Below are 27,286 nucleotides of genomic sequence, written 5' to 3' on the forward strand. Positions count from 1 at the left end.
TGCCCCCGCTGCAGCACTAACAATCAGTGCAGGGAACACATAATCCAGACCCTCCTTCCACCGATCACAATTGGAAATGTGAGTCACATACTGCAGATGAAGCACTGGCAGGGGAGTCACAGACTTCAGCGACGACCTTCCTCAGTAGGCGAGATGATCGGATCCCCGCTCTTTCTCCCAGCTCCTCCAACGATCTATTCCTGTTTCCGCATCAGATGACCCAGTTTAGTACACCCCACGCCTAACAGGCATGAACGTAGGCTAGCTGAACGCAGAACACGGGACTGGATGGCAGTGTTGTGAAAAAGAGGCTCTTCAAAAAGCCACATCCCTGGTGGCGTGCAGGCCTTACGGGACTTGACAAAAACTCTCCAAGCCTGCATAACAGACTCATAAAATGTAGTCAGGCCAGGCAAATCACCCCCCTCCAGCTTTAAGAGGAAAATGTGCTTATCTAAGCCCAAACAGCCCGCTCTCCTCATCAATGTATAGGCTGTATCCACCCAGCTAGAACCGTCTCTGTACAACAGTCTCTGGGCTGCTTGAAGCCGGAAAGCCATGATCCTTGAGGAAATGTCCTCCAGGCCTTGCCCACCCTCGTGTAGTGGCAGGTACAGGGCTGCAGCTTTTATCCAGTGTTGTCCAGACCAGAAGAAATTGACAAGGGTCCTCTGAAGCTCTTGTATCAGACCCCCAGGTGGCTGTAAAATCATTAGTCTGTGCCACAGGGAGGAGGCAGCAAGATTATTAGCTACCAGTACCCTTCCCCTATTAGACAGCTGGGGCAGCACCCATTTCCATCTTGACAGTCTGGCACACACTTTCTCCACTACACCCTCCCAGTTCTTTTTCTGAAAGACATCAGAGCCTAGAAAACCCCCAAAGTCTTCATCCCATCTCTGCCCCACTGAAGCCCCCCAGGTAACCGTGGAGTGGACCCTATCTGAAGCTGACGAGCCCACAGCGCTTCACTCTTTCCCCAATTGACTCTAGCTGAGGAGGCCCCCTCATACACCTTTAGAGCGTTTGAGAGAACCTTAACATCCTCAGCCCCTGTAATAAAAACTGTCACATCATCTGCATATGCAGACAGTGCTATTGTGGGACCCTTCATTACACCTGGCACAGAGAAACCAGTAAGCTTCGCTCTTAAAAAACAAAGCATTGGTTCAATCGCCAGACTTTATAACTGCCCTGAAATTGGGCATCCCTGCCTGATGCCCCTTTGGACGGGGATGGGGCAGCTCAAACCACCCCCCACCTTCACCATACACAAGGCCCCAGCATACAGTAAACTCATCCAAGACAAAAAAACATCCCCAAACCCAAAGGCTTTCATTGTTTTAAACAAGTACTGGTGGTCCACACGGTCAAAAGCATTCTCCTGATCCAAAGAAGGTAAACCCACATTTACATCAGACAGATTACAAATGTCTAAAACATCTCTTATCAGAAACAAGTTGTCAACAACAGAGCGGTCAGGTACACAGTAGGACTGTTCCTTGTGGACCAACAATCCCAGATACTCTTTCAACCTGTTTGAGAGACATTTAGAAACAATTTTATATTCTTTATAAAGCAACAGGTCTCCAATTTTTTATGAGAGCCAAATCCCCTTTTTTGGCAATAATGAAAGCACCGCACGTTGACAGGATACAGGAAGAGAACCCTCATGAAAAGATTCACACACCACTTCATAAAAATCCTCCCCAATAGACCCCCAAAAGTGCTTATAAAACTCAGATGGTAAACCATCAATGCCAGGGGCTCGGCCTGTTGAGAGCTGCATAACTGCTGTGGACAGCTCTTGCAGTGTAATGTCAGAGTCCAATGCGACTCTCTGCTCAGGTCCCAATTGAGGAAGACCGTGTAGCAACTGTTCAGTACACAGAGAGTCACAATCCTCCGCCTTATAGAGGGCAGAGTAGAAATCCACTGCATGTTGACGCATTTCACTGTCATCCGTGGTCACCTTCCCATCAGGGAGACGAAGGCAGACCACCTGTTTACGTTGTAGTGTTGACTGTCCTAGGTTAAAAAAGAAAGCGCTAGGAGCATCCATAATCCTTGAGGGAAGCGAAACGAGACCCAATCAAGGCACCCTTCACTCTTTCATGTAGAAACGACCTCAGTTCATGTCTCTTGTCCTGTAAATTCATGACTTTTCCAGGGTCGTTCTGAGTGAGCAGCTTCAATTCAATAGATTTGATGTCCTGTTCAAGGGCCTTGATAGTCTCTTTGACTTCAATTCGAGACCGAGCAGTATACTGTTGACAAAATAATCGTATTTGGGCCTTCCCAACCTCCCACCATTGTCTCAAGGACTCAAAATGTCCTTTTGTAACCCTCCATTTTTCCCAAAACAACAAAAACCTTTCACAAAACATGTAACAATTTAACATTAAAATACCAGTAAGATGATGACCTTCGTGGACGGGACAAATGAATATCAACAGTAACAAAATGGTGATCAGAGAAACCCACAGGAGTAATGTCACACCTTCCAACCCTACTACAGTATTGATCAGATACATACAACCTGTCTAACCATCCAACCCTACTACAGTAGTGATCAGATACGTACAACCTGTCTCACCTTCCAACCCTACTACAGTAATGATCAGATACATACAACCTGTCTAACCTTCCAACCCCTACTACAGTATTGATCAGATACATACAACCTGTCTAACCTTCCAACCCTACTACAGTAGTGATCAGATACATACAACCTGTCTAACCTTCCAACCCTACTACAGTAGTGATCAGATACATACAACCTGTCTAACCTTCCAACCCTACTACAGTAGAGATCAGATACATACAACCTGTCTAACCTTCCAACCCTACTACAGTAGAGATCAGATACATACAACCTGTCTAACCTTCCAACCCTACTACAGTAGTGATCAGATACATACAACCTGTCTAACCTTCCAACCCTACTACAGTAGTGATCAGATACATACAACCTGTCTAACCTTCCAACCCTACTACAGTAGTGATCAGATACATACAACCTGTCTAACCTTCCAACCCTACTACAGTAGTGATCAGATACATACAACCTGTCTAACCTTCCAACCCTACTACAGTAGTGATCAGATACATACAACCTGTCTAACCTTCCAACCCTACTACAGTAGAGATCAGATACATACAACCTGTCTAACCTTCCAACCCTACTACAGTAGTGCTCAGATACATACAACCTGTCTAACCTTGCTGCACTGACACGACCTTCATTAACTTTTAGCCATGTGTACTGCCTAGGTTCTTCAGCGGTGTGATCAACAGTAAAATCCACTGTACAGTTCCAGTCCCCCCTAAAACCATACACCCCTCTTGGTCACACTGTCTTAAGGTTTCCTTTATTTGATCAAAACCAACAATACGCTCTGTTCCCTCATTAGGAGCATAAACATTCAAAAAATCTAAAACCCCATAACCTCTGCCTTGACCAATAAAACCCGACCCTTGACAATCTCTGTTGTAGATACCACAGTCACCCCTAAGCCTGAAGAAAACAAGATTGCCACCCCAGCACTGAAATTAGTACCATGACTGAGTATATGCTTCCCCTCCCACCACATACCCCAGTCAACCTCATTTTCCTCATCACTATGTGTCTCCTGTAGAAAAACTACATTAAGCCTTTTCTGTTTTATTACTTCTAATACCCAAGCCCATCTTCTGTAACATCACAGCTGACCTCACAAACTTATCAACATCAAAATATTCTGCCAATTTCACAGATTTCCCAGAAGTCTGATCCAGAAACCTATTTACCTCCTCTAGATCATAAATTGAGTCGTCACCAGCTACTATCATATCAATAGAGATATCCATATCCTGCTCCTCCTCAACTGAGGCCACAGACCCCTGACTTCCTTCTAACACGTCCCTTTCATCACTCCCCACTTGCAGCCCATCACTCGTACCAGGCATCTCCTCCACTACCTGGGAAACTAGCCCCACCTGAACCCTATTACTGGTAGTGGACATCTCCTCCACTACCTGGGAGACTAGCCCCACCTGAACCCTATTACTGGTAGTGGGCATCTCCTCCACTACCTGGGAGACTAGCCCCACCTGAACCCTATTACTGGTAGTGGACATCTCTTCCACTACCTGGGAAACTAGCCCCACCTGAACCCTATTACTGGTAGTGGACATCTCCTCCACTACCTGGGAAACTAGCCCCACCTGAACCCTATTACTGGTAGTGGGCATCTCCTCCACTACCTGGGAGACTAGCCCCACCTGAACCCTATTACTGGTAGTGGGCATCTCCTCCACTACCTGGGAAACTAGCCCCACCTGAACCCTATTACTGGTAGTGGGCATCTCCTCCACTACCTGGGAAACTAGCCCCACCTGAACCCTATTACTGGTAGTGGGCATCTCCTCCACTACCTGGGAGACTAGCCCCACCTGAACCCTATTACTGGTAGTGGGCATCTCCTCCACTACCTGGGAGACTAGCCCCACCTGAACCCTATTACTGGTAGTGGGACATCTCCTCCACTACCTGGGAGACTAGCCCCACCTGAACCCTATTACTCGTAGTGGGACATCTCCTCCACTACCTGGGAGACTAGCCCCACCTGAACCCTATTACTGGTAGTGGGACATCTCCTCCACTACCTGGGAGACTAGCCCCACCTGAACCCTATTACTGGTAGTGGACATCTCCTCCACTACCTGGGAGACTAGCCCCACCTGAACCCTATTACTGGTAGTGGGCATCTCCTCCACTACCTGGGAGACTAGCCCCACCTGTACCCTATTACTGGTAGTGGACATCTCCTCCACTACCTGGGAGACTAGCCCCACCTGAACCCTATTACTGGTAGTGGGCATCTCCTCCACTACCTGGGAGACTAGCCCCACCTGAACCCTATTACTGGTAGTGGGCATCTCCTCCACTACCTGGGAGACTAGCCCCACCTGTACCCTATTACTGGTAGTGGGCATCTCCTCCACTACCTGGGAGACTAGCCCCACCTGAACCCTATTACTGGTAGTGGGCATCTCCTCCACTACCTGGGAGACTAGCCCCACCTGAACCCTATTACTGGTAGTGGGCATCTCCTCCACTACCTGGGAGACTAGCCCCACCTGAACCCTATTACTGGTAGTGGGCATCTCCTCCACTACCTGGGAGACTAGCTCCACCTGAACCCTATTACTGGTAGTGGGCATCTCCTCCACTACCTGGGAGACTAGCCCCTCCTGTACCCTATTACTCGTAGTGGGCACCTCCTCACCAGTCTGAGGAACTGGCTCTTCAGATCCATCCTTACCTTCTACAACAATATTTTTCTGCTGCATAACATTTCCCTCTAACACAAGTTGCAACTCCGTGCCCTCAACACGGACAACTTGTTCCTCAGCAGCAGGTGCTTGTGGCTGCTCAACCACTGTCGGCCCACCTCTCCCTACATCAGTGGGCCCAGGCGTTACGAGGACCACCTCTCCCTACATCAGTGGGCCCAGGCATTACGAGGACCACCTCTCCCTACATCAGTGGGCCCAGGCGTTACAGGACCACCTCTCCCTACATCAGTGGGCCCAGGCGTTACGAGGACCACCTCTCCCTACATCAGTGGGCCCAGGCGTTACGAGGACCACCTCTCCCTACATCAGTGGGCCCAGGCGTTACGAGGACCACCTCTCCCTACATCAGTGGGCCCAGGCGTTACGAGGACCACCTCTCTCTACATCAGTGGGCCCAGGCGTTACGAGGACCACCTCTCCCTACATCAGTGGGCCCAGGTGTTACGAGGACCACCTCTCCCTACATCAGTGGGCCCAGGTGTTACGAGGACCACCTCTCCCTACATCAGTGGGCCCAGGCGTTACGAGGCCCACCTCTCCCTACATCAGTGGGCCCAGGCATTACGAGGACCACCTGCCCCTCCCTCTGCCTTCTCCCTTTTCGGGCAGCATGTCGCTTATGACCAACATCCCCACACTCAAAACACCGTTGACTACCCGTATTAGCATAACCAGTATACAATCTGTTGTCATACTTGACTTTAAACGCTAACTCCAAAGTCTGCTCCGGTGAGTCCAAAAACATAAACACCTGTCGCCGAAACGACATAACCTGTTTCAACGCCGGGTGTTTGCAACCCAACGGGACAACTTTAATTGAACTTGCAAACTTCCCAAAGCGCAATAACTCGCGCTCCAATAGCTCATTTGGAATAAATGGCGGTACATTTGAAATCGTTACCCTTGTTGATGGAGAAAAAAGCGGCGTAAGGGAGAGAGAGAGAGAAAGAGAGAGAGAGAGAGATAGAGGAAGAGAGAAGGAAAGAGAAAGAAAGAGAGAGAGAAAGATAGAGAGAGAAAGAGAAAGAAAGAGAGAGAGAGAAAGAGAGAGGGAGAGAGAAAGAGAGAGGGAGAGAGAGAGGAAGAGAGAGAAAAAGAGAGAGAGAGAGAGAGAGGAAGAGAGAGAAAAGAGATTGAGAGAGAGAGGAAGAGAGAGAGGAGAGAGAGAGAGAAAGAGAGAGAGAGAAGGAAAGAGAGAGAAAGAGAGAGAGAAAGTCAGAGCGAGAAGAGAGAGGGAGAGAGAAAGAGAGAGGGAGAGAGAAAGAGAGAGGAAGAGAGAGAAAAAGAGAGAGAAAGAGAGAGAGAGAGAGAAAGAAAGAGAGAGAGAGAGAGAGAGAGAGGGAGAGAGAGAGGAGAGAGAGAAAGAGAGAGAAAGAGAGAGAGAGAGAGAGAGAGAGAGAGAGAGAGAGAGAGAGAGAGAGAGAGAGAGAGAGAGAGAGAGAGAGAGAGAGAGAGAGAGAGAGAGAGAGAGAGAGAGAGAGAGAGAAAGAAAGAAAGCAAGAGGGTGAGAGAAAGAGAGATCAGCAGAATTTAAGGATCAGGGTGAAGCTATTTTGGCTGGCCAACTATGCAGATATCTCCACACGGACACACTTTGTTCTGTTCTGTTCTCCTAGCTGAGACGCTGAGGCCATGAAGGAATTCCACGCCAAACCGACAATAAGCAAAAACAGAACATGGATGGATTTTTAAATTTTTTATAAACCTATCTCACAGCATTAAGAATATACACTATATATACAAAAGTTTGTGGACACCCCTTCCAATTAGTGGATTCGGCTATATCAGCCCCACCCATTGCTGACAGGTGTATAAAATCAAGCACACAGCCATGCAATCTCCATAGATAAATATTGACAGTAGAATGGCCTTATTGAAGAGCTCAGTGACTTTCAACATGGCACCGTCATAGGATGCCACCTTTCCAACATGTCAGTTCGTCAAATTTCTGCCCATCTAGAGCTTCCCCGGTCACCTGTAAGGGCTGTTATTGTGAAGTGGAAATGTTTAGGAGAAACAACGGCTCAGCCGCGAAGTGGTAGGCCACACAAACATAGAACGGGACCGCCGAGTGCTGAAGCACGTACCGAGTTACAAACTGCCCCTGGAAACAACGTCAGCACAATAACTGTTTGTCTGGACCCTCATGAAATGGGTATCAATGGCCGAGCAGTCGCCCGCAAGTCTAAGATCACCAGGCGCAATTCCAAGCGTCAGGAGTCGCCAGAGCTGCCCGCCAGTCAGGAGTCGCCAGAGCTGCCCGTCTGCCCGGATCAGCCAGATTGGCCCGTCTGCCCGGATCAGCCAGATTGGCCCGTCTGCCCGGAGCTGCCAGAGTGGCCCGTCTGCCCGAAGGGGTCTGTTTGTGACCCAGAACCGAAGGGGTCTACCTGCGACCCGGAACCAGGGGGGTCGGCCTGCGACCCAGAACCGGGTGAGTCTGGTTACGATCCCAAATTAGAAATAAGTAACTGTGACTATAATGAGTCTGCCTACAGACCGGGACTGGCGGAGTTGGCCTACGACCTGGAACCGAAGGAGTCTGCCTACTGTCCAAAGCCAAGCAAGTCTGTCTACAGTCTAGAGGGCAGTAGGCCAGAACCGGAGCCACCTCCAATATAGGTGGGTTGGGGGGGGGGTGTAGCACAGTGCCGTCGTTGACGGCAGCCACCCTCCCTTCCCTCCCTTTAGTTTAGGGGGTTATTTTGGTATTTGGTTTTCTTTATGTTGGTGCATTCGGTGTATGCACCTTTAGGGGGGGTAATGTCACGTCCTGACCAATATTTAGGTATTAGTTGTATTATATTTGGTCAGGACGTGGCAGAGGTATATTTGTTTTGTATTATGGGGTTTTGTGTGGGGTGTAGTGGGGTGTGTTAGTGGTTGGTATAGGTTCTAGGGTTGTTTTTCTATGTATCGTTAATTGGGGTTGGACTCCCAATTGAAGGCAGGAGTGTTGAGTTGCCTTTGATTGGGAGTCCTATATAGTAGGGTGTGTTTGTCTTTGTGTTTCGTGGGTAGTTGTTTTTTGCGCTGCTAGGTATAGCCTGCGAAACTGTCATTCGTTGTTCTTGTTTTCTTATTTTCACGTGTTCTCATTCATTTAATAAATTATGATGTTGAACACGCAACCCGCTGCGTATTGGTACACTTTCTCCGACAGCGATTTCGCTATATCGTCAGACGATGAAGAAAGCTGTGACACCCCCCAGATGAGCAGCAATGTTCCAACATCTAGTGGAAAGCCTTCCCAGAAGAGTGGAGGCTGTTATAGCAGCAATGTTCCAACATCTAGTGGAAAGCCTTCCCAGAAGAGTGGAGGCTGTTATAGCAGCAATGTTCCAACATCTAGTGGAAAGCCTTCCCAGAAGAGTGGAGGCTGTTATAGCAGCAAAGGTGGGACCAACTCCATATTAATGGCCATGATGAGTTTGAAATGAGACGAGCAGGTGTCCACATACTTTTGGTAATGTAGTGTAGTTTGATGAAAAGAATAAGGGCCCTGTCATGTGATGGAACATATATTTGTTTTTAATCACACCGTATAAGCTGTAACAGGCATGTCGCTACACCCGCAATAACATCTGCTAAATATGCGTATGTGACCGATAAAAATGTGATTTGAACAGTTGCTATATCACAATCAACGAATAAAACGGAGACAGTGGGTGGTGTTATCATAGAATATGTAGAATCTGTAATAGTCGATTCAAGCGATGTTAAATCACATCGAACTCGCTTCGTGAAACTGAAGTTACCACATATTGTTCAGATGTTTAACATAATCACTCTAAACAGCCTGCGTACGTTTATGGAAAAATTACAAAGCAGCCAGAAGAGTTCTGGTTGAGGAAAGACCTCTGGATTGGTTCTCAGAGGAGAGGAAGGAAAACCCCTCAGGAACACAATAGCACAACAACATCTAAGGGCCTGGTACACACACACCTGGGTTCAAATACTATTTGAAATCATTTAAAAAAGACTTGATTAAACTTGTCTGGCTTATAGGAACTAATGGAATAGTCAAAAGGACAAAAACCCCACCAATCTGGCACTCCAGGCAGACTAGAGTAAACGCTAAAAGTATAGAAAATGATTTCAGATTGTATTTGAACCACACCTGCAGCCGCACGCGCACGCGCGCGCACACACACACACACACACACACACACACACACGCGCACACGCACACACGCGCAGACACACACACACACACACACACACACACACACACACACACACACACACACACACACACACACACACACACACACACACACATGCGCCATGCGCAGACACACCCGCACACAAAGACAATGGGTTGTAGTGAAAGTGGGCAGGGATCTCTTGGCAATAGCAGCAGTTTGATTAGCGTAGTTAGTTATGTTGACCTACATTGTCAGAAGAGTGGGGTTTCCAGTGAAGGCCTGCTCAGGGATGGACTTGATGTTGTTGCTGTGGAAACCCCTGGAAAGTGAATATTACAACAGATGGTTGAAGGAGGTTGCAGACCAGAGGGTGGACTGAGGACAGGACAAAGGTCAGAGGTCAGGGGTAAGGGGTCAGGGCAGCGTTAGCACAGCTGGTAGTAAAGACATATGGACATGTATACTCACAGCTCCTTCAGGGTGCTCAGGGCTCTGATTGCAATAGGGAACTCTTCCAGGTTGTTGTAGTTGAGATCTCTGTCAGGGGAAGGAGGGAGGGGGAGGTACGGAGGGAGGGGGAGGTACGGAGGGAGGGAGAGGTACGGAGGGAGGGGGAGGTGGAGGGAGGGGGAGGTACGGAGGGAGGGGGAGGTACGGAGGGAGGGGGAGGTACGGAGGGAGGGAGACAAATTGAGACATGATTAGAGTTCCTGCTATGGTCATTTATAAGAATTAAACACATGATGACTGCGATGCCATTACAATTAATGTGGCTTTTTATTCAATGTCCATCCTATGAAAACAGGCCGGTTTCCCGGACCCATAATTATTCCTACTCCTGGACTAAAACGGATGCTCAGTCCAGCAGTAGGCTGACTCTGTGTCTGGGGCACCAGACCATAGGGTATAGTCAGTACTGCCTTATTGCACTGTTAGCTAGCTGTTGTCCTTGAGTTTATTATTTGTTTTATGGCAGTTCATGTTGACATAAACCGTCCATAGAGATGTGCTGCAGACAGACAGACAGACAGACAGACAGACAGACAGACAGACAGACAGGACAGACAGACAGACAGACAGACAGACAGACAGAAGACAGACAGACAGACAGACAGACAGACAGAAGACAGACAGACAGACAGACAGACAGACAGACAGACAGACAGACAGACAGACAGGCAGGCAGGCAGGCAGGCAGGCAGACAGACAGACCTGAACAACACCATGAGAACACAACTTCACAATGGCCCACTATTTTAAACCAAGACCCTCCAAACACAAAGATGTTTCACTCAACTAAGCAAACATCAACTGGGATCTACTAACCAGTCACATGGGCCTTGTTTGCCCCCACAACCAATAGTGGACTAAAACAGAAACACCTAATAGTGGACTAAAACAGAAACACCTAATAGTGGACTAAAACAGACACACACAATAGTGGACTAAAACAGAAACACCCAATAGTGGACTAAAACGAAAAGACTAAAACAGAAATACCCAATTATGGACTAAAACAGAAACACACATTAGTGGACTAAAACAGAAACAGCCAATAGAGGACTAAAACAGAAAAAACACCCAATAGTGGACTAAAACAGAAGCACCCAATAGTGGATTAAAACAGAAACACAAAATCGTCAACTAAAACAGAAACACCCAATTGTGGACGAAAACAGAAACACCCAATAGTCGACGAAAATAGGAAGGGAACCACTCAACTTAACCCGACCGACAGTGTGAGAGTTCCACCCAGACCCAGACTACCTCCCAAATGGCACTCTATTCACTATATAGTGACCTACTTTTGACTAGAGCCCTATGGGTAGTGCACTATAAAGAGAATAGCAATAGTGTGCCATTTGGCACGCAGATACTATCTATATTTCCCAGGGTCTCAGAGGAAGACCATCGGGAAATAATACTCCACTAGTCACCTTCCTGCTACAGAGTCCATCAATAGAACCAACAACCATCCAACAGGGACCCATTCATTCATGGAAAAGTTGTTAACGTTTTCCTCCCGTGTCGATAGGCCCGTGATAAACAACACTGTGTTTCTCATAACGAGGCTTCCTGTTTGTAAACTCCTAGTAACAGCCCTAGAGGGGTGAGGCTAGACTGTGAGGCCCTCAGGCAGACCTGGGTTCAAACAGTAGTAGAAATATTTTAAAATACTTTGAGCGTTTGCTTTAGCCTGCCTTGGAATGCCATAATGGGCGGGGTTTGTACTTTTGAGACATTTCAATTGGTTCCATTGCTACAGACAAGCTCAATCGAGTCCAGATAAAGCATGTGAAATTATTTCGAATAGTGTTTGAACCCATGTCTCCTCTCAGGACTGGCCTCTGCATGTCAGGCCTTTCTCTTTCCTGTCTGAAATGATATCTCCCCTGTTTCATTTATACAGTGTTGATGAAAGGGGGAAGAAGGAGGTGGGAGGAGGTGAAGGCAGTGTTTCCGGTCTTCAAACAAAGTGGACTGTGAGAATGTTTTGACTGGCGACCTGCGTTCCACCCTGTCACGGGTTATAAAACCAAACCGATGAACAAACAAAACCAGACACAACACACAAATGGTATATAGGTTACCATCACAACGGTAACAGCAGAGTCCACGACAGACTATTGTGCATCTTCTCTCCTCAGAACACACACAGAGACAACTGTACAAACAAAGACAACTTGGTTCAGTTTCTATGGCGAGCCCTTAGACACTCTGAACGAAACATCCTGTTACCGAAACGAATAAATTATACGTTTTATTTATATTTTCTCTCTTTTTCAATTATTCTGTCTGTCAGTCTGTCGACTCTCTCTCTCTCTCTCTCTCCCTCCTGTTCTCTCTCTCCCTCCTGTTCTCTCTCTCCCTCCCTCCCTCCTCATCATCATCAGAGTGGTCTGTGTTCAGGTCTTCCACCTGGTTTCTATTAGAGTTAGTGATCCCTGTCTGGGGCGCAGGTGGTTCAGCATCACAGGAGCATTAGACCAGACAGCCTGCCTGCCTCACTGTTTAGCCAGATGCACTCCAAACCCTCCTCAACGTCAACACAGTGAAACAAACTCAGAGATTGGGAAAATACCATTACATTGAAATTGCTTCAATGTGGGCCCAGAGAGAGAGAGCGAGAGAGAGAGAGAGAGAGAGAGAGAGAGAGAGAGAGAGAGAGAGAGAGAGAGACAGACAGACAGACAGACAGACAGACAGACAGACAGACAGACAGACAGACAGACAGACAGACACAGAGAGAGAGAGAGAGAGACAGAGAGAGGGAGAGAGACCGAGCGAGAGAGATATAGAGACAGAGAGAAAGATAGAGACAGAGTGAGAGATAGAGACAGCGACAGATAAATACTGTCATGAATATTTTTTTTAATTTTTTTATTTCACCTTTATTTAACCAGGTAGGCAAGTTGAGAACAACTTCTCATTTACAATTGCGACCTGGCCAAGATAAAGCAAAGCAGTTCGACAACATACAAAAACACAGAGTTACACATGGAGTAAAACAACATACAATCAATGATACAGTAGAAAAAAATAAGACTATATACAATGTGAGCAAATGATGTGAGATAAGGGAGGTGAAGGCAAAAAGGCCATGGTGGCAGAGTAAATAAAGTATAGCAAGTAAAACACTGGAATGGTAGATTTGTTATTTGAAGAAAGTTCAAAGTTAAAATATAAATAATATGGAGCAAAGGAGCAAAATAAATAAAATAAATAAATAAAGTAGGGGAAGAGGTAGTAGTTTGGGCTAAATTATAGATGGGCTATGTACAGGTGCAGTGATCTAGGAGCTGCTCTGATAGCTGGTGCTTAAAGCTAGTGAGGGAGATAAGTGTTTCCAGTTTCAGAGATTTTTGTAGTTCGTTCCAGTCATTGGCAGCAGAGAACTGGAAGGAGAGACGACCAAAGGAGGAGTTGGCTTTAGGGGTGACCAGAGAGATATACCTGCTGGAGCGCGTGCTACAGGTGGGTGCTGCTATGGTGACCAGTGAGCGGAGATAAGGGGGGACTGTATTTGGCGACGATTATGAAGCGAAGGCCAGCCAACGAGAGCGTACAGGTCGCAGTGGTGGGTAGTATATGGGGCTTTGGTGACAAAACGGATGGCACTGTGATAGACTGCATCCAGCTTGTTGAGTAGGGTATTGGAGGCTATTTTGTAAATGACATCGCCGAAGTCGAGGATTGGTAGGATGGTCAGCTTTACGAGGGTAAGTTTGGCAGCATGAGTGAAGGATGCTTTGTTGCGATATAGGAAGCCAATTCTAGATTTAACTTTGGATTGGAGATGATTGATGTGAGTCTGGAAGGAGAGTTTACAGTCTAACCAGACACCTAGGTATTTGTAGTTTTCCACAAATTCTAAGTCAGAACCGTCCAGAGAAGTGATGCTGGACAGGCGGGCAGGTGCAGGCAGCGATCGGTTGAAGAGCATGCATTTAGTTTTACTTGTATTTAGGAGCAGTTGGAGACCACGGAAGGAGAGTTGTATGGCATTGAAGCTCGTCTGGAGGGTTGTTAACACAGTGTCCAAAGAAGGGCCAGAAGTATACAGAATGGTGTCGTCTGCGTAGAGGTGGATCAGAGACTCACCAGCTGCAAGAGCGACATCATTGATGTATACAGAGAAAAGAGTTGGCCCAAGAATTGAACCCTGTGGTACCCCCATAGAGACTGCCAGAGGTCCGGACAGCAGGCCCTCCGATATGACACACTGAACTCTATCAGAGAGGTAGTTGGTGAACCAGGCGACGCAATCGTTTGAGAAACCAAGGCTACTGAGTCTGCCGATGAGGATGTGGTGATTAACAGAGTCAAAAGCTTTGGCCAGGTCAATGAATATGGCAGCACAGTATTGTTTATATATGCAGTTTAAGGAACAAAATTCATGAATATGCTGTCTAGTGCAGTCAAACTATATTCATGTATTGGCAATATCAGAGACTCACTTGGACTCTTCTTTTGAGGATGCTGAGATCTCTATACATGGAGACAATATGTTCAGGAGGGACAGAAATAGATATGGGGGTGAAGTTGCAGTTTACATCCAGAATCATATTCCAGCAAAAACAACGTAAGGACTTAATGTTGAATGGATTAGAGGCTCTATGGGTACAAGTGTATTTAACACATTTAAAACCTATAGTAGTTGGTTGCTGCTATAGGCCACCTAGTGCTGATGTCAAATATCTTGATGTCATTTGTGAAATGTTGGATAAGGTATCTGATGAAAAGTTATGACATTATCAACCAGAACGTTCACCAATAGGTTCGGTATCACATCATCAACTTGTATGGATCACATTTTTACTAACATGGCTGAACATTGTTCTAAAGCTGTATCAGTGGCACTAGGTTGTAGTGACCATAAGTTGGTTGCACTCACTAGGAAAACTAAAATACCAAAGGCTGGCTCTAAGGTAATCTACCCAAGGTCCTACAGAGGGTTCAATCAGGACTCATTTGTGGATGAGATTAAGAATGTGCATTGGCTAGACGTGTGTAGTAAGGATGATCCTGAAATGTCACTAAGTTTGTATATGAAATTATTCATGAGTATAGCTGATAAGCACTCCCCTTTAAGAAAATGCACTTTGAGGTCAAACGATGCAACATGGATTGATGTTGAGCTGAGAAATGTAATGATTCAATGTTATGATGCCAAAAAAAGTACCAGATAAATCTGGCACTCTGTTTGATAAGCAAAGTTATTGTAAATTAAGAAATCTAGGTAGGAATTCGAAAACGTCCGCATCTTTTGTTGAATCAGAGGGTATATTTATTACAAATCCACATGACATCGCAAATTACTTTCATTAATATTTTACAGGCAAAGTGGACAAGATGAGGAATGCTGTGATTCCAACTGATGGTTCCATGTCATATAGCCTTATAACAGAATGTATCGTGAAGGAGACGCAGCATGTTCGAATTTCACCAAGTAGAACGGGAAGAGGTAGAAAGGATGCTGTTGTCTCTTTCGGATGACGGAAGTCACCTGGTACAGATAATCTTGACGCCAAATTTCTTAGAGTTACAGCTAACCAAATATCAACCCCAATCGCTCATATTTTTAATAAGTGCTTGATGTATGGGGTGTTCCCAGAAGTCTGGAAAGAGTCAAAGGTTATTTCACTACCTAAGGATAAAAAAAATCTGCATTCACTGGTCCTTATAGTCGTCATATAAGCTTGCTGCCTGTGTTAAATAAATGATTGGAAAAAATTGTATCTGTACAAATCAAGGATTTTTTCTCATGTAATGGTCTGATAACGGGTTTCCAGCATGCATATAAAGAAGGGCATTCTACGAGTACGGCCTTAGCACAAATGACAGATGATTGGTTAAAGAGTATGGATGACAGGAAGTTAGTTGGTGTAGTGTTGCTAGATTGCAGTGCTGCTTTTGATGTAATTGATCATGAACTGTTGCTAGGTCAACTCAAATGTTATGCTTTTAAGTATGCAGCTCTATCCTGGATGGAAAGTTATCTATCCAGGAGAAGGCAAAAAGTGTTCTTTAATGGTAGCTTTTCAAACAGTAAAGATATACACTGTGGTGTTCCTCAAGGAAGTTGCCTAGGCCCACTTCTCTACTGTCTTTACTAATGATTTACCTTCAGTAATGAACAAAGAAAGAGTGGTCATGTATGCTGATGACTCTACAATTTATTTAATTTTTATTTAACCAGGAAGGACTCATTAAGATTTTAAATCTCTTTTGCAAGAGGGTCCTGGTCCCTGGTCCTATCACACTTAGAGTTATATGGTCAATCCCTGGTCCTATCACACGTAGAGTACTGTCCAGTTATATGGTCAATCCCTGGTCCTATCACACTTAGAGTACTGTCCAGTTATATGGTCAATCCCTGGTCCTATCACACTTAGAGTACTGTCCAGTTATATGGTCAATCCCTGGTCCTATCACACTTAGAGTACTGTCCAGTTATATGGTCAATCCCTGGTCCTATCACACTTAGAGTACTGTCCAGTTATATGGTCAATCCCTGGTCCTATCACACTTAGAGTACTGTCCAGTTATATGGTCAATCCCTGATCCTATCACACTTAGAGGACTGTCCAGTTATATGGTCAATCCCTGGTCCTATCACACTTAGAGTACTGTCCAGTTATATGGTCAATCCCTGGTCCTATCACACTTAGAGTACTGTCCAGTTATATGGTCAATCCCTGGTCCTATCACACTTAGAGTACTGTCCAGTTATATGGTCAATCCCTGGTCCTATCACACTTAGAATACTGTCCAGTTATATGGTCAATCCCTGGTCCTATCACACTTAGAGTACTGTCCAGTTATATGGTCAATCCCTGGTCCTATCACACTTAGAGTACTGTCCAGTTATATTGTCAATCCCGGGTCCTATCGCACTTAGAGTACTGTCCAGTTATATGGTCAATCCCTGGTCCTATAACACTTAGAGTACTGTCCAGTTATATGGTCAATCCCTGGTCCTATCACACTTAGAGTACTGTCCAGTTATATGGTCAATCCCTGGTCCTATAACACTTAGAGTACTGTCCAGTTATATGGTCAATCCCTGGTCCTATCACACTTAGAGTACTGTCCAGTTATATGGTCAATCCCTGGTCCTATCACACTTAGAGTACTGTCCAGTTATATGGTCAATCCCTGGTCCTATAACACTTAGAGTACTGTCCAGTTATATGGTCAATCCCTGGTCCTATAACACTTAGAGTACTGTCCAGTTATATGGTCAATCCCTGGTCCTATCACACTTAGAGTACTGTCCGGTTATATGGTCAATCCCTGGTCCTATCACACTTAGAGTACTGTCCAGTTATATGGTCAATCCCTGGTCCTATCACACTTAGAGTACTGTCCAGTTATATGGTCAATCCCTGGTCCTATCACACTTAGAGTACTGTCCAGTTATATGGTCAATCCCTGGTCCTATAACACTTAGAGTACTATCCAGTTATATGGTCAATCCCGGGTCCTATCACACTTAGAGTACTGTCCAGTTATATGATCATCTGCAGCAAAGAAAGATATAAAAAAGCTTCAAATCACTCAAAACAGGGCAGCCAGATTAGCTCTTAATTTCTCTAACTGTATGATTATCCAAACGCATCAGAATCTCTCATTGCTTTACGTTAAAAACAAATTACTATCTAGTCTTCTGATTTTCTTTAGGAATGTTATATTATTAAAAAAATCACAGTCTTTTTCAGTCCAGTTAGTACATATTAGCAACATGCATAACCACCAAACCAGACAGGCAAATTCAGGGCAGCTAAAACAACCCAAGCCAAGGACAAATCGACTTAAATCTACAGTTTTATATAGAGCCATAGCTTAATGGAACTCTTTACCAATCCATATTTCTCAGGCAAAAAGTAAATCAACCTTCAAGAAAACAATTCAAGAACATCTAATGCGATAGACCATATGACTGGACAGGAAATAGAAAGAACATCCAATGCAATAGACCATATGACTGGACAGGAAATAGAAAGAACATCATAAAAAGAACATCTAATGCAATAGACCATATGACTGGACAGGAAATAGAAAGAACATCTAATGCGATAGACCATATGACTGGACAGGAAATAAAAAGAACATCTAATGCGATAGACCTTATGACTGGACAGGAAATAGAAAGAACATTTAATGCGATAGACCATATGACTCGACAGGAAGTAGAAAGCATCAACTGAATGTTAAATGTGTTCCTGTCAGGTATTTTAATTATCTGTATTGTCTACTTGCTGAATGTGTGTGAAGTCTTGATTGTGGTTGTTTGTAATGTCTTGTTAATGGGTGTTGGACCCCTGGAAGACTAGCTAGCATTACGGCGTTAGCTAATGGGAATTAACAAAAAAACGGAGCAAACTAGAAGGCTGTTTGGCCCTAAACAGAGAGTACACAGTGGCAGAATACCTGACCACTGTGACTGACCCAACGTTAAGGAAAGCTTTGACTATGTACAGACTCAGTGAGCATAGCCTTGCTATTGAGAAAGGCCGCCGTAGGCAGACCTGGCTCTCAAGAGAAGACAGGCTATGTGCACACTGCCCACAAAATGAGGTGGAAGCTGAGCGGCACTTCCTAACCTCCTGCCAAATGTATGACCATATTAGAGACACATATTTCCCTCAGATCACACAGATCCACAAAGAATTACAAAACATGTTTATTTAGTTTCCCTTTTTTAATGTAACTATTTGCACATTGTTACAACACTTTATACATACTGTACATAATATGACATTTGAAATGTCTATTCTTTTGGAACTTGTGTGAGTGTAATATTTAATGTTAACTTTTTATTGTTTAATTCACTTTTGTTTATCCATTTCAATTGCTTTGGCAATGTTAACATATGTTTCCATGCCAACAAAGCCCCTTGAATTGAAATTGAATTGAGAGTCAGTCTGTCTGTCTGTCTGTCTGTCTGTCTGTCTGTCTGTCTGTCTGTCTGTCTGTCTGTCTGTCTGTCTGTCTGTCTGTCTGTCTGTCTGTCTGTCTGTCTGTCATGGGAAAAACCTGGTTGGGTCGATATCTCTTTATCTCTGGCCCCTAGGACTAAGACACCCTTTGGACAGAGTGGCCCCTAGGACTAAGACACCATTTGGACAGAGAGTGGCCCCCCTTAGACTAAGACACCATTTGGACAGAGAGTGGCCCCTAGGACTAAGACACCATTTGGACAGAGAGTGGCCCCTAGGACTAAGACACCATTTGGACAGAGAGTGGCCCCTAGGACTAAGACACCATTTGGACAGAGAGTGGCCCCTAGGATTTAGACACCATTTGGACAGAGAGTGGCCCCTAGGACTAAGACACCATTTGGACAGAGAGTGGCCCCTAGGACTAAGACACTATTTGGACAAAGAGTGGCCCCTAGGATTAAGACACCATTTGGACAGAGAGTGGCCCCCCTAGGATTAAGACACCATTTGGACAGAGAGTGGCCCCTAGGGTTAACAAACCATTTGGACAGAGAGTGGCCCCTAGATTCAAGACACCATTTGGACAGAGAGTGGCCCCTAGGATTAAGAGCTAATCATGGCTTGGGCTCCCAGTCCCCCTAGTTCGTGGGAGGTTGTTTGGTTGCTTGGTCAGCCTGTGCATCTCTCCAGCAGGAGTGGTCAGGGTTCAGTAGTAGAAATCTGTGCTGCTGGCATGCTGCATACATAGATATCCTGTTGCACCCTGCCAGAAGGTTGTCTCTAATATAGTTAAACATTGGGAGAACATGTGTATGCCGGTCGTTCGTTTGGTCGTTTGTATGGAAAAATCTAATCAAATCAAATTGTATTGGTCACATACACATGGTTAGCAGATGTTAATGTGAGTGTAGCGAAATGCTCGTGCTTCTAGTTCCGACAGTACAGTAATATCTAACAAGTAATCTAACAAGTAATCTAACAATTTCACAACAACTACCTTATACACACAAGTGTAAAGGAATGAACAAGAATATGTACATATAAATATATGGATGAGCGATGGCCGAACCACATAGGCAAGATGCAGAAGATGGTATAGAGTACAGTATATACATATGAGATGAGTAATGTAGGGTATGTAAACATTATATAAAGTGGACAGCAATTATTACAGAGCCCTGCTCACAACGACCACACACAGAGTCAGAATCGGCATCAACAAATGGCACCTTATTCCCTTTAGAGTGCACTACTTTTGACCAGGGCCTAATAGGACTCTGGTCAAAAGTAGTGCACTATACAGGGAATAGGTTCATTTGGAACAACGACAGAGATACATAGACACACTGCAGCAGGAAGGACATAGAACCCTTTCCATATGAATAACGGGCATTTGTGTGTTAGAACTCAGGTTCTAGAGATCAGATGGAGAATATCATGTCTGTGTGTTAGAACTCAGGTTCTAGAGATCAGATGGAGAATATCATGTCTGTGTGTTAGAACTCAGGTTCTAGAGTTCAGATGGAGAATATAATGTCTGTGTGTTAGAACTCAGGTTCTAGAGATCAGATGGAGAATATCATGTCTGTGTGTTAGAACTCAGGTTCTAGAGATCAGATGGAGAATATCATGTCTGTGTGTTAGAACTCAGGTTCTAGAGATCAGATGGAGAATATCATGTCTGTGTGTTAGAACTCAGGTTCTAGAGATCAGATGGAGAATATCATGTCTGTGTGTTAGAACTCAGGTTCTAGAGATCAGATGGAGAATATCATGTCTGTGTGTTAGAACTCAGGTTCTAGAGATCAGATGGAGAATATCATGTCTGTGTGTTAGAACTCAGGTTCTAGAGTTCAGATGGAGAATATCATGTCTGTGTGTTAGAACTCAGGTTCTAGAGTTCAGATGGAGAATATCATGTCTGTGTGTTAGAACTCAGGTTCTAAAGAGCAGATGGAGAATATCATGTCTGTGTGTTAGAACTCAGGTTCTAGAGATCAGATGGAGAATATCATGTCTGTGTGTTAGAACTCAGGTTCTAGAGATCAGATGGAGAATATCATGTCTGTGTGTTAGAATTCAGGTTCTAGAGTTCAGATGGAGAATATAATGTCTGTGTGTTAGAACTCAGGTTCTAGAGATCAGATGGAGAATATCATGTCTGTGTGTTAGAACTCAGGTTCTAGAGTTCAGATGGAGAATATAATGTCTGTGTGTTAGAACTCAGGTTCTAGAGATCAGATGGAGAATATCATGTCTGTGTGTTAGAACTCAGGTTCTAGAGATCAGATGGAGAATATCATGTCTGTGTGTTAGAACTCAGGTTCTAGAGATCAGATGGAGAATATCATGTCTGTGTGTTAGAACTCAGGTTCTAGAGATCAGATGGAGAATATCATGTCTGTGTGTTAGAACTCAGGTTCTAGAGATCAGATGGAGAATATCATGTCTGTGTGTTAGAACTCAGGTTCTAGAGATCAGATGGAGAATATAATGTCTGTGTGTTAGAACTCAGGTTCTAGAGATCAGATGGAGAATATAATGTCTGTGTGTTAGAACTCAGGTTCTAGAGATCAGATGGAGAATATCATGTCTGTGTGTTAGAACTCAGGTTCTAGAGATCAGATGGAGAATATCATGTCTGTGTGTTAGAACTCAGGTTCTAGAGATCAGATGGAGAATATCATGTCTGTGTGTTAGAACTCAGGTTCTAGAGTTCAGATGGAGAATATAATGTCTGTGTGTTAGAAATCAGGTTCTAGAGATCAGATGGAGAATATCATGTCTGTGTGTTAGAACTCAGGTTCTAGAGATCAGACGGAGAATATAATGTCTGTGTGTTAGAACTCAGGTTCTAGAGTTCAGATGGAGAATATCATGTCTGTGTGTTAGAACTCAGGTTCTAGAGATCAGATGGAGAATATCATGTCTGTGTGTTAGAACTCAGGTTCTAGAGATCAGACGGAGAATATCATGTCTGTGTGTTAGAACTCAGGTTCTAGAGATCAGATGGAGAATATCATGTCTGTGTGTTAGAACTCAGGTTCTAGAGATCAGATGGAGAATATAATGTCTGTGTGTTAGAACTCAGGTTCTAGAGATCAGATGGAGAATATCATGTCTGTGTGTTAGAACTCAGGTTCTAGAGATCAGATGGAGAATATAATGTCTGTGTGTCAGAACTCAGGTTCTAGAGATCAGATGGAGAATATAATGTCTGTGTGTTAGAACTCAGGTTCTAGAGATCAGATGGAGAATATCATGTCTGTGTGTTAGAACTCAGGTTCTAGAGATCAGACGGAGAATATAATGTCTGTGTGTTAGAACTCAGGTTCTGGAGATCAGATGGAGAATATCATGTCTGTGTGTTAGAACTCAGGTTCTAGAGTTCAGATGGAGAATATAATGTCTGTGTGTTAGAACTCAGGTTCTAGAGATCAGATGGAGAATATCATGTGGATTTTAGTTTTGTTTAATTCCCTCACACAGATATCTGTTATGTAAACGTGGTCATATTTGCGGCTGGGTTAATTAAACAGAAACAGAACCTCGTCATGACTTTGATATTAAATAAACACAGTACTACTAAGCCAGGCAGTGTTTCGTTAAATAAACACAGTACTACTAAGCCAGGCAGTGTTTCGTTAAATAAACACAGTACTACTAAGCCAGGCAGTGTTTCGTTAAATAAACACAGTACTACTAAGCCAGGCAGTGTTTCGTTAAATAAACACAGTACTACTAAGCCAGGCAGTGTTTCGTTAAATAAACACAGTACTACTAAGCCAGGCAGTGTTTCGTTAAATAAACACAGTACTACTAAGCCAGGCAGTGTTTCGTTAAATAAACACAGTACTACTAAGCCAGGCAGTGTTTCGTTAAATAAACACAGTACTACTAAGCCAGGCAGTGTTTCGTTAAATAAACACAGTACTACTAAGCCAGGCAGTGTTTCGATAAATAAACACAGTACTACTAAGCCAGGCAGTGTTTCGTTAAATAAACACAGTACTACTAAGCCAGGGAGTGTTTCGTTAAATAAACACAGTACTACTAAGCCAGGAAGTGTTTCGTTAAATAAACGCAGTACTACTAAGCCAGGAAGTGTTTCGTTAAATAAACACAGTACTACTAAGCCAGGGAGTGTTTCGTTAAATAAACACAGTACTACTAAGCCAGGGAGTGTTTCGTTAAATAAACGCAGTACTACTAAGCCAGGCAGTGTTTTGCTAAATAAACGCAGTACTACTAAGCCAGGCAGTGTTTTGCTAAATAAACGCAGTACTACTAAGCCAGGCAGTGTTTTCAAAGGTACACTACAGTATTCATATTTCTACCAGAGCAGAGGTCTTTCCATGTTGTTCTACAGTAAAGGTATATGCCCTACTTTCTTTCCTTTTCTCTTTCTCTCTCTTTCTCTCTTATTTTCTTTCTTTCTTTCTAAATGATGTAATTTACGTAGCACTAAAATGGAGCATAATATACTCACAGAGTATGTATTCTGCATAGAGCTATAACTCCGCTCTTTAATAAAACATATTTGAAATATTTCTACCATGGGCAGTTAGTTTTCCATGTTGTTTTGGATGGTACCAGGAAGAGAGTGTTACTCTGACACCATAAACCACCTGTTGTTGTGGAGACCCAGGATGGTACCAGGAAGAGAGTGTTACTCTGACACCATAAACCACCTGTTGTTGTGGAGACCCAGGATGGTACCAGGAAGAGAGTGTTACTCTGACACCATAAACCACCTGTTGTTGTGGAGACCCAGGATGGTACCAGGAAGAGAGTGTTACTCTGACACCATAAACCACCTGTTGTTGTGGAGACCCAGGATGGTACCAGGAAGAGAGTGTTACTCTGACACCATAAACTAACTGTTGTTGTGGAGACCCAGGATGGTACCAGGAAGAGAGTGTTACTCTGACACCATAAACCACCTGTTGTTGTGGAGACCCAGGATGGTACCAGGAAGAGAGTGTTACTCTGACACCATAAACCACCTGTTGTTGTGGAGACCCAGGATGGTACCAGGAAGAGAGTGTTACTCTGACACCATAAACCACCTGTTGTTGTGGAGACCCAGGATGGTACCAGGAAGAGAGTGTTACTCTGACACCATAAACCACCTGTTGTTGTGGAGACCCAGGATGGTACCAGGAAGAGAGTGTTACTCTGACACCATAAACCACCTGTTGTTGTGGAGACCCAGGATGGTACCAGGAAGAGAGTGTTACTCTGACACCATAAACCACCTGTTGTTGTGGAGACCCAGGATGGTACCAGGAAGAGAGTGTTACTCTGACACCATAAACCACCTGTTGTTGTGGAGACCCAGGATGGTACCAGGAAGAGAGTGTTACTCTGACACCATAAACCACCTGTTGTTGTGGAGACCCAGGATGGTACCAGGAAGAGAGTGTTACTCTGACACCATAAACCACCTGTTGTTGTGGAGACCCAGGATGGTACCAGGAAGAGAGTGTTACTCTGACACCATAAACCACCTGTTGTTGTGGAGACCCAGGATGGTACCAGGAAGAGAGTGTTACTCTGACACCATAAACCACCTGTTGTTGTGGAGACCCAGGATGGTACCAGGAAGAGAGTGTTACTCTGACACCATAAACCACCTGTTGTTGTGGAGACCCAGGATGGTACCAGGAAGAGAGTGTTACTCTGACACCATAAACCACCTGTTGTTGTGGAGACCCAGGATGGTACCAGGAAGAGAGTGTTACTCTGACACCATAAACCACCTGTTGTTGTGGAGACCCAGGATGGTACCAGGAAGAGAGTGTTACTCTGACACCATAAACCACCTGTTGTTGTGGAGACCCAGGATGGTACCAGGAAGAGAGTGTTACTCTGACACCATAAACCACCTGTTGTTGTGGAGACCCAGGATGGTACCAGGAAGAGAGTGTTACTCTGACACCATAAACCACCTGTTGTTGTGGAGACCCAGGATGGTACCAGGAAGAGAGTGTTACTCTGACACCATAAACCACCTGTTGTTGTGGAGACCCAGGATGGTACCAGGAAGAGAGTGTTACTCTGCCACCATCAATGTAACATCCTATGCCTGTGTGTTTTTAAGGTATAGGAACTACATATTTTATTTTCCCATGTTGTTTTATGGAGAAGCAGCCAGGATAAAGGTCCTATATGTAATACTATGGGGGGAGCTCAGGGTTCGGATGATCATGTGACGATCGGCCCTTTGTTGTGTGGACATGTAAATGTCTAACCATTATCAAAATGACAAATGGATAAAGGAGGTTTGTAAGGCAGGCAGGCAGGCAGGCAGGCAGGGGGTTAATGAATAGCTCCCAGTCCCTGGAGCTGTAAGGAAGGCAGGCAGGCAGGCAGGGGGTTAATGAATAGCTCCCAGTCCCTGGAGCTGTAAGGCAGGCAGGCAGGCAGGCAGGGGGTTAATGAATAGCTCCCAGTCTCTGGAGCTGTAAGGAAGGCAGGCAGGCAGGCAGGGCAGGCAGGCAGGCAGGCAGGCAGGCAGGCAGGCAGGCAGGCAGGGGCAGGCAGGCAGGCAGGCAGGCAGGCAGGCAGGGGGTTAATGAATAGCTCCCAGTCTCTGGAGCTGTAAGGCAGGCAGGCAGGCAGGCAGGGGGGGTTAATGAATAGCTCCCAGTCCCTGGAGCTGTAAGGCAGGCAGGCAGGCAGGCAGGCAGGCAGGCAGGCAGGCAGGGGTTAATGAATAGCTCCCAGTCCCTGGAGCTGTAAGGCAGGCAGGCAGGCAGGCAGGGGGTTAATGAATAGCTCCCAGTCCCTGGAGCTGTAAGGCAGGCAGGCAGGCAGGCAGGGGGTTAATGAATAGCTCCCAGTCCCTGGAGCTGTAAGGAAGGCAGGCAGGCAGGCAGGGGGTTAATGAATAGCTCCCAGTCCCTGGAGCTGTAAGGCAGGCAGGCAGGCAGGCAGGCAGGGGGTTAATGAATAGCTCCCAGTCCCTGGAGCTGTAAGGCAGGCAGGCAGGCAGGGGGGGTTAATGAATAGCTCCCAGTCCCTGGAGCTGTAAGGCAGGCAGGCAGGCAGGCAGGGGTTAATGAATAGCTCCCAGTCCCTGGAGCTGTAAGGCAGGCAGGCAGGCAGGCAGGCAGGGGGTTAATGAATAGCTCCCAGTCCCTGGAGCTGAATAGATGTCATGTGACACATGGAGAGTTAATGTGAGCGCTCCTCACCCCCGCAGGGTGGAGACAGACAGGACAGAGACCCCTCCCTGAGGAGAATATGCTGGCTGTGTCCAAGCAGCTGCTGCCATTACTGATACACTATTCTTTATGGGGGAGTGGAGGAACGCCCCCACATCCACAACAATCTGGAAGACAAACGTTTCATAGTTACCCACAAGTCTCTCTGTTACCCACACGTCTCTCTGTTACCCACACGTCTCTCTGTCACCCACACGTCTCTCTGTCACCCACACGTCTCCCTGTCACCCACACGTCTCTCTGCTACCCACACGTCTCTGTTACCCACACGTCTCTCTGTTACCCACACGTCTCTCTGTTACCACACGTCTCTCTGTTACCCACACGTCTCTGTTACCCACAAGTCTCTCTGTTACCACACGTCTCTCTGTTACCACAAGTCTCTCGGTTACCACAAGTCTCTCTGTTACCCACACGTCTCTCTGTTACCACACGTCTCTCTGTTACCACACGTTTCTCTGTTACCCACACGTCTCTCTGTTACCACTCGTCTCTCTGTTACCCACACGTCTCTCTATTACCCACAAGTCTCTCTGTTACCACACAAGTCTCTCTGTTACCACAAGTCTCTCGGTTACCACAAGTCTCTCTGTTACCCACACGTCTCTCTGTTACCACACGTCTCTCTGTTACCACACGTTTCTCTGTTACCCACACGTCTCTCTGTTACCACTCGTCTCTCTGTTACCCACACGTCTCTCTGTTACCACACGTCTCTCTGTTACCACACGTCTCTCTGTTACCCACACGTCTCTCTGTTACCCACACGTCTCTGTTACCCACACGTCTCTCTGTTACCACACGTCTCTCTGTTACCACACGTCTCTCTGTTACCACAAGTCTCTCTGTTACCACACGTCTCTCTGTTACCACACGTCTCTCTGTTACCCACACGTCTCTCTGTTACCCACACGTCTCTCTGTTACCCACACGTCTCTCTGTTACCACACGTCTCTCTGTTACCACACGTCTCTCTGTTACCACACGTCTCTCTGTTACCACACGTCTCTCTGTTACCACACGTCTCTCTGTTACCACACGTCTCTCTGTTACCACAAGTCTCTCTGTTACCACACGTCTCTCTGTTACCCACACGTCTCTCTGTTACCCACACGTCTCTCTG

At 45.4% G+C, this 27,286-nt stretch overlaps 1 protein-coding gene across 1 annotated transcript in view; it reads right to left on the bottom strand.

Annotated features, from left to right (window-relative positions):
- The window catches only part of LOC106594365 (leucine-rich repeat-containing G-protein coupled receptor 5A), a 193,308-nt gene that overhangs the window by 26,470 nt on the left and 139,552 nt on the right, over nucleotides 1-27,286 (bottom strand). Inside the window, 2 exon segments of the mRNA XM_045700214.1 lie at nucleotides 9,736-9,807; nucleotides 9,957-10,025. Coding sequence (XP_045556170.1) covers nucleotides 9,736-9,807; nucleotides 9,957-10,025 — 141 coding nt within the window.

Source organism: Salmo salar, chromosome ssa17 (assembly GCF_905237065.1).
Source record: "Salmo salar chromosome ssa17, Ssal_v3.1, whole genome shotgun sequence".
Lineage (NCBI taxonomy): Eukaryota > Metazoa > Chordata > Actinopteri > Salmoniformes > Salmonidae > Salmo > Salmo salar.